General features: G+C 40.3%; 2 protein-coding genes across 2 annotated transcripts; one reads left to right on the forward strand and one right to left on the reverse strand.

Annotated features, from left to right (window-relative positions):
* Window positions 1–3003: 3003 nt before the first annotated feature.
* mRpL43 (mitochondrial ribosomal protein L43) lies at window positions 3004–5687 on the reverse strand. The gene is made up of 3 exons (XM_088265191.1): window positions 5496–5687; window positions 4474–4580; window positions 3004–3390 (listed from the first exon to the last, which is right to left on the reverse strand). Exons 1-3 carry the CDS (start codon window positions 5630–5632, stop codon window positions 3110–3112), a joined length of 525 nt encoding a protein of 174 aa, XP_088121317.1. The 5' UTR covers window positions 5633–5687; the 3' UTR covers window positions 3004–3109.
* A 440-nt stretch (window positions 5688–6127) lies between these two features.
* ATPsynE (ATP synthase, subunit E) lies at window positions 6128–10281 on the forward strand. The gene is made up of 3 exons (XM_088265201.1): window positions 6128–6246; window positions 7609–7765; window positions 9955–10281. Exons 1-3 carry the CDS (start codon window positions 6196–6198, stop codon window positions 9981–9983), a joined length of 237 nt encoding a protein of 78 aa, XP_088121327.1. The 5' UTR covers window positions 6128–6195; the 3' UTR covers window positions 9984–10281.
* Window positions 10282–11588: the final 1307 nt, after the last annotated feature.

The following is an 11588-nucleotide window of genomic DNA, read 5'->3' on the forward strand; positions in this document are numbered from 1 at the left end:
AAAACTAAAAAAATAAAGGAGGGACAGCATGGGTTAGCAACAGACACAACTAGTTACTCACTTTGCACTGCACTTATGCAAAGAGTGTAATCTGAAATTGGTTGTGTCTGTTGCTCATTTATTCGGGGAACTACGAGAGTCAGCTACAGACACAACCAGTCTCTCTTTGCACTGTACATAAGTACATAAGTTTATTACTTTAAAGGCTTCAGCCGTTCAATAAATAAATAAATAAATAAGCATAGAGTGTAATCTGAAATTGGTTGTGTATGTTGCTCATTTACTCGGGTAACTACGAGAGTTAGCAACATACACAACTAGTCTCACTTTGCACTGCACTTATGCATAGAGTGTTATCTGAAATTGGTTGTTTCTGTTGCTCATTTATACGGGGAACTATGAAAGTTAGCAACAGACACAACTAGTCTCACTTTGCACTCTAATAATGCATAGAGTTTAATCTGAAATCGGTTGTGTCTGTTGCTCATTTATTCGGGGAACTACGAGAGTTAGCAACAGACACGAGTACATATTATTTTATGCAAATTGAATAAATACTGTGAAAAAATTATTCATTCCCCCATGTAATTTTGTTTAAATGTTGGCTGTAAGGCTAGATCACCGTCATCGGTTCCGGGTGTTACCTGGACTCGGTCTGACCAATTTTCCTCTTCATTTCAAAATCTGTTGTTTCAACAACCGACCCGCCCTGGGCCGGTGACGGGTCGTGCGTGTCACTTGCGGTGATACTGGCGCCAGTAGGTGACCAGTCCCGCGCAGTGTTGAATGGTCTCACTCGCGCTTGTATAGAGACACACAGCGGGGCCAGTATTACCGTATATATTGTATTCAAGTGTTTCCGCATGGATGGGCGTTACCGTACTTTTAATACGTAATCTATTAATTTAAAATGCATTATTTTTAATTTATTTAAAATATAAATATATTTTTTTGACATTGTGTTTTATTTATTTAAAATTATCTCGAATAATGATGGTTCATATTGCAGTCACGGTGGCTAGTTCATAGTCACGTTGGGTTAGTTCATAGTCATGGTGGATTGGTTCAATCATGGTGGGTTTTGGCTTAAAGTCACGGTGGATTGGTGTAATTATTTTATTGTAAAACCTTTATACTGTAAATTATTATTGTATCTCCTGTATGTAATGTATATAATTTAATAATTAAAAAAAAATCAAATAATATTAAAAAATAGAAAAATATATAAAAATTGTATTAACATATTAGTATTCGGCTCAACACAGGCCATGCCTAAAGAGCCGTAATACATATAGTAAATGTATATATGAAATAAATAAGTATCTATGTATTTATGAAATAAATAAAATAAAAAATTTAAAAAAAATTAAATTGGTTCAATCATGGTGGGTTGGTTTATAATTATGATGATTAATTTCAAGGGGTTAGTTCATACTCATGATGGATTGGTCCAATCATAGTTGGTTGGTTCATAGTCATGGTGGATTGGTTCAATCATGGTGGGCTGGTTTATAGTCATAGTGGATTGGTTCAATCATGGTGTGTTGGTATGAACCAAGTTATGATGGTTAATTTCACGGTCATGGGGGTTAGTTCATAGTCATGGCAGATAAGTTCACTGTCATGGTGAGTTAGTTCAGTCATGGTGGGTTAGTAATAGTCATGATGGGTTGGTTTATAGTCATGGTGAGTTTATTCATAGTCATAGTGGGTTTATTCATAGTCATGGTGGGTTTATTCATAGTCATGACTAACCCACCATGGTGGGTTATTTCATAGTCATGATGGGTTGGTTCATAGTCATGGTGGGTAAGTTCATAGTCAAAGTGGGTTAGTTCATAGTCATGGTGGGCTGGTTCATAGTCATGGTGGGTAAGTTCACGGCCATGGTGGGTTAGTTCATAGTCGTGGTTTGACTGACGTTAGAGATCCGGAAAAGGTGGGTCTTGAGTTTAGATCAAAATTTTACAGATTTCTGGACAGAAATAAAACGAGCACTTTGTAACAATGTTTATTTTAATAAAAAAGGTTCAAGTACAAACATATATATAGGTTTATCCCTTTTTGCACACACTTCTCTTCACCAACAAACTGTACTAGATATTTAAAAATGTATTTAATAGCTAAAAACTTCAACTTCACTACCTCTAAAAACCAACTATCACGCGCCACTTCTCCGCAGGGGTAGGCAGAGAGAATAGAACGCCACTCCAATCTGCCATTGCAAACAATCTTCGCCTCTTCCGTATTCATGCAGCTCCTCGTACATACCAGCCGATTATACCCAATCCTGACCTAAACACTTTCAAGCACTCGGAGTACTTGATCATACCAAGTTTTCCTCTGCTTCTATTTTCAATCGCATCCTAGCAGGGTACAGACTAGAATGTCATATTATTATTTACTTTTTTTATATCAAATTTTTTTCATCATACCAATAGATGTCTCTAGTGAAAATTCAAGTGATTCCAGTACAATGTTTCGAAATTAGATCATATATACGGAACTTCCAAGGATTTGAGTCAATCATGGGTAGAATTGGTGAATGTTACACGTGTGTAACATTCACCGGACGTGTCTTAGCGCATGTATAACATTTTTAATAAGTTAATAACGTTTATAAATAACCATTTAAAATTATTTTGCTGTGAATTAAACATTGATTTTTGTATTTTTTTTAAGTAAACGTTTTTTATTTCTACCTACAAATTCGTCAAGTAGTGATTATGAAAATCAATCAGCAATTTATGCAAAATTTGTGAAAATAAGCTCAGCACTATAAGGGTTAAACCAGCCTATGACGGTCGTCGGCCCCGCTAATGCCCAGACATCCATATTCTTCTTCATCTTTGATGAGATGTCAAAAAAATAATGTGAAAAATAACTCCTGTAATTTGAGATAATCCAGGTTTGTAAGTATTTGGACACACTCAAAATGTTGTAAACAGTATGCCACACCAATAAACCTTCAAACTAGAATTTTTTTAAAAACAAAACTTTAAAAAAAATTACAAACAACTTAAGCCTCTTTTGCGGTCACGCATCTCCTCATATATACCCGCCGATGTTCCATTCTCTGCCTACCGCTAGTTTAAGATGAGGCCACGATCTAAGGGCGTTCCTCTATGCCCAGGGCAGGCACGGGCAGGCCCTGCTGGCGCGCAAGCAGCTGCAGGCGCGCGGCGGCGGGCGCGACGGCGCGGCGCGGGGCGGCGCCCTCCTGGGCCAGCGCGGGGCTCCAGGGGCCCTGCACGGAGGGCGCGCCCGTGGCCCAGGCCTTGCGGAACCGCGTGCCGTCCTCGCCCGCCGCGCCTAGCAGGTTGCGCAGCCAGCCGCCCACCTCCTCGCGCGTCTTGCTCCGCAGCGGGAACCACTTGCGGTCGCCGTTCACTGCGACAAACACATCCCATATTACAAAGTGTTAGTAAATATGGCTCACTCCTTTCAAGAACGTCATAAATCAAAAAACCCGATTTTTCAGGAGAACGTTTTTAAAGTTTAAAAATATAATACAATATTTTAAAAATAAATATCAAGCTACTTATTGAACTTTTTACTGTGCAACAGATCTTTTTAGGTAAAACCTGAGGGTTTTTTCTGCATTTGAAAAATATTTAGTATATTAAAAAATAATTAACAATACCTTTTCTTCAAAATGCAAAAACAACACTTTCTGCCCTGTAGCGGGTAAATATTAAGTTAAAAATATGCCTCTTTTGCTGGGATATAGTACATTTTCTGGGCATTTCAAAAACATGCACAACTGAAAATTGACGATTTTTGATTTATGAAGTTCTTGAAAGGAGTGAAAAGGTAACAGTAAAAAGTTCAATAAGTGGCTTGATATATATTTTTAATACATTGTATTATATTTTTAAACTTTAAAAACATTCTCCTGAAAAATCTAAGTTTTTTGATTTATGAAGTTCTTGAAAGGAGTGAAAAGGTAACAGTAAAAAGTTCAATAAGTGGCTTGATATATATTTTTAATACATTGTATTATATTTTTAAACTTTAAAAACATTCTCCTGAAAAATCTAAGTTTTTTGATTTATGACGTTCTTGAAAGGAGTGAAAAGGTAACAGTAAAAAGTTCAATAAGTGGCTTGATATATATTTTTAATACATTGTATTATATTTTTAAACTTTAAAAACATTCTCCTGAAAAATCTAAGTTTTTTGATTTATGACGTTCTTGAAAGGAGTGAAAAGGTAACAGTAAAAAGTTCAATAAGTGGCTTGATATATATTTTTAATACATTGTATTATATTTTTAAACTTTAAAAACATTCTCCTGAAAAATCTAAGTTTTTTGATTTATGACGTTCTTGAAAGGAGTGAGCGATATATAAGGGTTTTGAAAATTTGATTAGTGTGGTCAGGGTTAGAATGGTGAATGTTACACGCGTTTAGTGGGATCACTTGACTAGCCTGTGACGGGTGGTAAGCCTATGGAGAAGCTGGCGGACTTACAGTACTCGCCCACGGCGACGGGCCCCCGGTGGCGTCGGGGCTTGACGTACACGACCACGCCGGGCTGCTCTCGGGCAAAGTTTATCAGGTCATTCTCTATAAAGTCTCTGCAAAAAAAAAACTTTTTGATTTGAGTGCAAAAAAAGAAGACCAGGGTTTTTAGAAGTAGAAATTATGTAGTCCGCTTCCGTACTGTAATGGTTAGCACACTCAGCCACCGTACCGGAGGTCCCAGGTTCTATTCCCGGGATTGAATTACCTAACGTCCAAGTGACTCTGAAATATAGCTATGGCTTATGCAACACAGCTTATCACGACCCTACTCAGGCTTCAACTTAACTTAGTTTTAAAGCCTATGCGTACTCGTGAGTGGGTTTACTCTTTATGATTAAAGTTACTTTAATTTAATGTAATTCATGAGTGAAAATTCTAGGCAAAGACACTCGTTATTTGCTAGAGGCATTTAGTGATTTTTTCACTAAAATATTTATTCGATATTACCCTGGACTGGTTATCTGAAGCAGAGGGCTGATCACCTTTCCTTCAACGATCGAGATAACACTGCATTTATATGATGCAGTGCCCTATGCACCATCGGGTGCGGATGAGGGTTTGATGATGATTATGAAATCCCGTTGCTAGCGGTCCGCAGACGTTAATATTCGCAAAGACAGTGATCTGGCATTCTGTCCTCTCTGCCTACCCCTTCGGAAGCGGCGTGATGATTAGTTCCTATACATCTTGATTTTACCACCTTGGATCGGTACAAAGATGGCGGCAATCGAAAAAAATAATGAAAACGAAATTACAGTGACGCCGCAAATCCGTCCCTCGGTAGTGCCTTACTAATTGATAAAAATCCTTTTTTTTAACAGAAAGAGATAAAAAAAAGGATTGGTTGTGTAATAAGTATTGTATACCGATGCCTTACGCACCATTTAGCACCTGACGGCACACATAAGTAAGTTAATGATGGATACAATAGCATTAATTCAGACTTTTTGTTGATAAAAATAAATTACCTCACGCCTCTACTCGAGCCGTGACTTTTACAAAATTTAAGCACGACCCTCTGCAACTGGCAGACGTGTCTCCCGACCCCGTTCTCGAGGGGGGCCCTCAAGAAACCGGACTTCAAAAACAAGTGTGAATTCGACATTTCTCAACCCCAGGACGGCTACCGCAACTTTGAGGTTATGCAATCTGTCAAACTCGAATAATTCAGTGCTGCCATTGTATAATATTTTTATAAAAGCCAATATGTACACGGGCGTATTCGCTTTCGGAATTCAGAATGCGTGAAACTCACAAAAAATTAACCCTAATGCCTTCTCCGCAAAGGTAGTCAGAGAAAATAGAAAGCCGTATCACATATCTTAATAAACTTTCTTCGTCCCTTCCACATTTATGGATCTACTAATACATACAATATGATTATTTTGACTCCTAAACGGCCGCTTTCATAATTTAACAAACTTACCATGCCAAGTTTTCCACGGTCTTCCTCTACTCCTATTTTCAACAACACTCGCCCCATAAATTTGATTAACCGTTCGGTTATTTCGGACGGACGGACACCTAGCGGATTTCGACCAAACACCGAACTAAAAATAGTTATACCCCTGGCAACACTGAACAACATTATCGGCCGCAATAATTTTTTGGCAAATTGTCTGCGGGTGTAATCTTTGGTTTACGGGCCAGTACTAAATTCTTGTAAAAATGTCAGACCTTCCCTATGGACCCCCCGTTCGAGTTTCTCCTCTGATCAGGGTAAAATATTACATTTTATTTTATATTTTTCAATATTGTCATAATTGTACTCCAAAAATTCTTGTCGAAATGTCATTTTATAGGTTATGTTGGAAACGTCATTATGTAACTTGAAATCGCGATCGTTCTTTGCACAAAATTTGCAAAAATAACATATTGAACTTTGATTTTCTTGTGACATTCGTACGCATCCGGTGGTGCATAGGGCACCGCACATTATTGGTGCAGAGTTTGCTTTGCCTCTTCTGATATTTCTTCACTACGAAATGATTCAAATAAACATCTTCTTGTTATTTGTCCGCCTCCGTAGTGTAATGATTAGCACGCTCGGCTACCGTTCTGGAGGTCCCGGGTTCGATTCCCAAGGGTGGTTAAATAAATATAAGTGATTTTTCACTGTCATATTTATTCAATATTACCCTGGACTGGTACCTGAAGCAGAGGGCTGATCCCCTTTCCTTCATGTGTAAACGATCAAGATAACACTGCGTTTATATGATGCAGTGCCCTATGCACCATTGGGTGCGAATGAGGGTTAGAAGAAGAAGAATGTTTGAGGGGATGAAGAAGAGGCAAAGAAAGTTTGTTAAGACAGGGTGGTGTGACGTTATATTTTCTCTGCCTACCCCTGCGGAGAAGCAGCGTGATGATTACTAAGTTATTGAGGAATACCTAAAACCTTAGCCTTGTATTTATTATATGTATAGAGATATTATGGGTATTAGTGAATGCTGGGAACAAAGTGAATGGTGCACTGAAATCAGTTACAGCAAATAAAAACCTGTCAGCGGAAGCTAAACTGGCAGTGCACAACGGAGTCCTGGTTCCAACTCTAATATATGGAAGTGAAACATGGAGTTGGCAAAAGAAGGATGAGAGTAGACTGAATGCAGTCGAAATGCCATCTCTCAGAAGAATGTGCGACAAAACGATGTATGATAGATGTTCGAATAGTGAAATTAGGAAGGAATGCAAAGCTGAGATAAGCATTATCGATAAAATTAAGAAAGGCGTGTTGAGATGGTTTGGACATGTGGAACGGACGAGCGAGGAAAGAACGGTAAAACAAATTTATGAGGCGAATGTAATTGGGAAAAGGAGCAGAGAAAAACTTGGCACGATCAGGTATGCCAAATACTTGAAAGCGGTCAGGTTAGGAGTCGAAGCAATGGCCGGGTATGTATGAAGAGATGCATGAACGTGGAAGAGGCGAAGAATGTTTGCAAAGACAGAGTGGTGTGGCGTTCTATTCTCTCTGCCTACCCCTGCGGAGAAGCGGCGTGATGGTTAGTTAGTTAGTTAGTTTTTTTTAACTATTGAATAAATTGATTTAATTTGTCATTATTGGGTCTGATTCTCCAGTTTGGGCGTTGGAGCTTCCTGGGCCTCGGCGTCATGTACGGGGCCTTCCACCAGTCCCGGCTCGCCAAGCGCGAGGTCGGCATCCGGGCCGAGGAGGCCCGCCTCAAGGTCATCCGGGACGCCAAGCTCGCTGAGGAGAGGAAGAAGATCGTGGAAGGTACGAATCCTTGAAATAACAACCCGCAAGACAAATCCCTTTCTTATTTTCAGTCCCAGGTTCAACCGGTTCTAGTATTCGTCCGTTCGTAGGCAGGCGCCGTGGCGTAGTCGGGTAGACGCTCGATTGCGAAACTGGTGTTGCGGGTTCAATTTCTGCCAATTGCAAAATGAATTCGAGAAAGATTTATTTTCAATTGGTCCGGGTGTTTGTGATGTATTTCTCGCATTTGCCTTCCCTGTCCTTACTATCCTTCCTGCGGACAAGCATCTTATATAGACGCTTTGCGGGTTATTCCTTTAAAAAAAATATAAAGTAGTCTACAATCAGGTATGTCAAATACTTGAAAGCGGCCGGGTCAGAAGTCGTAATAATCGTCGGGTATGTATGAGGAGATGCGTGAATGTAGAAGAGGCAAAGAATGTTTGCAAAGACAGAGTGGTGTGGCGTTCGATTCTCTCTGCCTACCCCTGCGGGGAAGCGGCGTGATGGTTAGTTAGTTAGTTAGTTAGTTAGCATCGCCATACTCGTTCACAAATCTGGGTGTCTTCGTCTTCTGTTTGTGTCGTGCCCTAGTTTCTTAGTCATCCTCTCGCCATCCATTCGCTCCACATGTCCATACCATCCTAAATCCGCACACCACCTTAATCGTTTTATATTATTTTTCAACATCTCAACATAGATGAAGAAGAATATGGAAGCATTTGCGGGGCTCACGACCGTCTTACGAGGCTGGTTCATGTGATCGCTTTACACATGTCGCCCACTCCTTTCAAGAACGTCATAAATCAAAAAACTTGATTTTTCAGGAGACCGTTTTTAAAGTTTAAAAATATAATACAATGTTTTAAAAATAAATATCAAGCCACTTATTGAACTTTTTACTGTGCAACAGATCTTTTTAGGTAAATCCTGAAGATTTTTTCTCCATTTGAAAAATATTTAGTTTATTTCAAAAAATAATTAAACGATACTTTTTCTTCAAAATGCAAAAACAACACTTTCTGCCCTGTAGCGGGTAAATATTAAGTTAAAAATATGCCTCTTTTTCTGGGATATAGTACATTTTCTGGGCATTCCGAAAATATGCTCAACTGAAAATTAACGATTTTTGATTTATGACGTTCTTGAAAGGAGTGAGCGATGTGTAACATTCACCGATTCTACCCATGATTGACGACCACACTATTCAATTAATTTTTTTTTTTGAATTACCTAACGACCAAGTGACTCTGAAATCTAGCTACGGCTTATGCAACACCGCTTATCATGACCCTACTCAGGCTTCAACTTTTTAAATTTCATAGCCTTTGCCTACTTGTGAGTGGATTTACTCTTTATGTTTAAAGTTACTGTAATTTCATGTTTTTCATGAGTGAAAATTCTAGGCAAAAACACTCGGGCCTTTCCTCCCTAAGTACTCTTTTTATACCCTTAGAGTGCTTGTGCACTGCGCGGAATTTCACTGTCCGTCAGTCGGGTTAGTATGATAAAACGGATGATTGCCTTGTGTACTTATTTATTTATTGAATGGCTAAAGCCTTTATTGTCTGCCTCCGTAGTGTAATGGTCAGCACGCTCGGCTACCCTTCTGGAGGTCCCGGGTTCGATTCCCAAGGGGGGTAAAATAAACAAGTGATTTTTTTCACTGTAATATTTATTCAATATTACCCTGGACTGGTACCTGAAGCGGAGGGCTGATCACCTTTCCTTCATGTGTAAACGATCAAGATAACACTGCGTTTATATGATGCAGTGCCCTATGCACCATCGGGTGCGGATAAGGGTTTTATTATTATATTATTAAAGCCTTTAACATGATACATATATTACAGTGTCTTATAAAAATAAAATAATAATAATAAACCATATCCGCTCCCTACGCATATGGAGTTCACAAACTGTCTCCAGGCTTTTCTGTCGGCCGCCAGCTCCCTCGCATCCTCCCAAGTCAGATCCGCGTCCCGAAGTTCTGACGAGAACTGCCGACGAATTGTCAGCAGTGGTCGGGCACCTGATGCCTTGTAAAGGAGGCGGGCTTGATGGCGGCTCTCGGGAGGCATGCGGAGTACACGGCCAAGCCGACTGAATCGCCTTTTCTTGACGACAGTTGTGACCAAGATTTGCTGTGTCCTACGCCTTATCCCTTTATTCCTCACAAAGTAATTATTTTATTTTTTTATTTTCAGAGGAGAACCGAGCGATTGCTGCACTGTAAAAAGGAAGAAGAAGAAGAAACATCTTTTCACTGAAAAAAAACAACAAAAACAACCTTCAAAATGGCATCACAAAAGAAGCAGAACCAAGATCGTTTTTATATATAGTTTATTTAATTTTTCGACCCTTTTTTTTCTCTAACAACCTTATAAATTTGATTGACTCTTTTATAATGATTTTTTTTCATGTTTAAGTATACTTTTTTGTAGATTATCATTTTGAATTTTGTAATAATTGCTTTGTGAGGGATTCTGTATATGGTTTTGAAGTAATACATATGTACCGTAGGCTAAGTCGTATTTCGTGTTTTATTTCCAATTTCCAATATATGTATGTACAACCTTCTGGCTCCATGTTCAACGGGGTTATGGTGCCGACCCTAGCGTGTATGAGTGAAGGGTGGAAGTAGGCTACATGCAGTCGGGATGCCATCTCTCAGTGCGGCAAGACCATGTATGGTAGATGTTCCAATGGTGATATAAGGAAAGGGTGCAAGGCTGAGATGAGCGCTATCCAGCAAACTAAGGAAGGCGGCTTGGGATGGTTTGGGAAGGATGAGAGTAGACTGGATGCAGTCGGGATGCCATCTCTCAGTGCGGCAAGACCATGTATGGTAGATGTTCCAATGGTGATATAAGGAAAGGGTGCAAGGCTGAGATGAGCGCTATCCAGCAAACTAAGGAAGGCGGCTTGGGATGGTTTGGGAAGGATGAGAGTAGACTGGATGCAGTCGGGATGCCATCTCTCAGTGCGGCAAGACCATGTATGGTAGATGTTCCAATGGTGATATAAGGAAAGGGTGCAAGGCTGAGATGAGCACTATCCAGCAAACTAAGGAAGGCGGCTTGGGATGGTTTGGGAAGGATGAGAGTAGACTGGATGCAGTCGGGATGCCATCTCTCAGTGCGGCAAGACCATGTATGGTAGATGTTCCAATGGTGATATAAGGAAAGGGTGCAAGGCTGAGATGAGCACTATCCAGCAAACTAAGGAAGGCGGCTTGGGATGGTTTGGGAAGGATGAGAGTAGACTGGATGCAGTCGGGATGCCATCTCTCAGTGCGGCGAGACCATGTATGGTAGATGTTCCAATGGTGATATAAGGAAAGGGTGCAAGGCTGAGATGAGCACTATCCAGTAAACTAAGGAAGGCGGCTTGGGATGGTTTGGGAAGGATGAGAGTAGACTGGATGCAGTCGGGATGCCATCTCTCAGTGCGGCGAGACCATGTATGGTAGATGTTCCAATGGTGATATAAGGAAAGGGTGCAAGGCTGAGATGAGCACTATCCAGCAAACTAAGGAAGGCGGCTTGGGATGGTTTGGGAAGGATGAGAGTAGACTGGATGCAGTCGGGATGCCATCTCTCAGTGCGGCGAGACCATGTATGGTAGATGTTCCAATGGTGATATAAGGAAAGGGTGCAAGGCTGAGATGAGCACTATCCAGCAAACTAAGGAAGGCGGCTTGGGATGGTTTGGGAAGGATGAGAGTAGACTGGATGCAGTCGGGATGCCATCTCTCAGTGCGGCGAGACCATGTATGGTAGATGTTCCAATGGTGATATAAGGAAAGGGTGCAAGGCTGAGATGAGCACTATCCAGTAAA

This window comes from Brachycentrus maculatus, unplaced genomic scaffold (assembly GCF_059751285.1).
Source record: "Brachycentrus maculatus isolate JH-2025_06_01 unplaced genomic scaffold, ASM5975128v1 h1tg000243l, whole genome shotgun sequence".
Taxonomy (NCBI): domain Eukaryota; kingdom Metazoa; phylum Arthropoda; class Insecta; order Trichoptera; family Brachycentridae; genus Brachycentrus; species Brachycentrus maculatus.

Bases quoted from the DNA above. Each gene is read 5' to 3' on its own strand.
- ATPsynE (XM_088265201.1), top strand. From the start codon at position 6,196: ATGTCAGACCTTCCCTATGGACCCCCCGTTCGAGTTTCTCCTCTGATC. The intron at 6,247-7,608 runs GTAAAATATTAC...CTGATTCTCCAG, and splicing joins GAGTTTCTCCTCTGATCAGG to TTTGGGCGTTGGAGCTTCCT. The intron at 7,766-9,954 runs GTACGAATCCTT...TTTTATTTTCAG, and splicing joins GAGGAAGAAGATCGTGGAAG to AGGAGAACCGAGCGATTGCT.
- mRpL43 (XM_088265191.1), bottom strand. From the start codon at position 5,632: ATGTCGAATTCACACTTGTTTTTGAAGTCCGGTTTCTTGAGGGCCCCC. The intron at 4,581-5,495 runs GTAATTTATTTT...TTTTTTTTGCAG, and splicing joins GGCTCGAGTAGAGGCGTGAG to AGACTTTATAGAGAATGACC. The intron at 3,391-4,473 runs GTAAGTCCGCCA...TGTTTGTCGCAG, and splicing joins CGTCGCCGTGGGCGAGTACT to TGAACGGCGACCGCAAGTGG.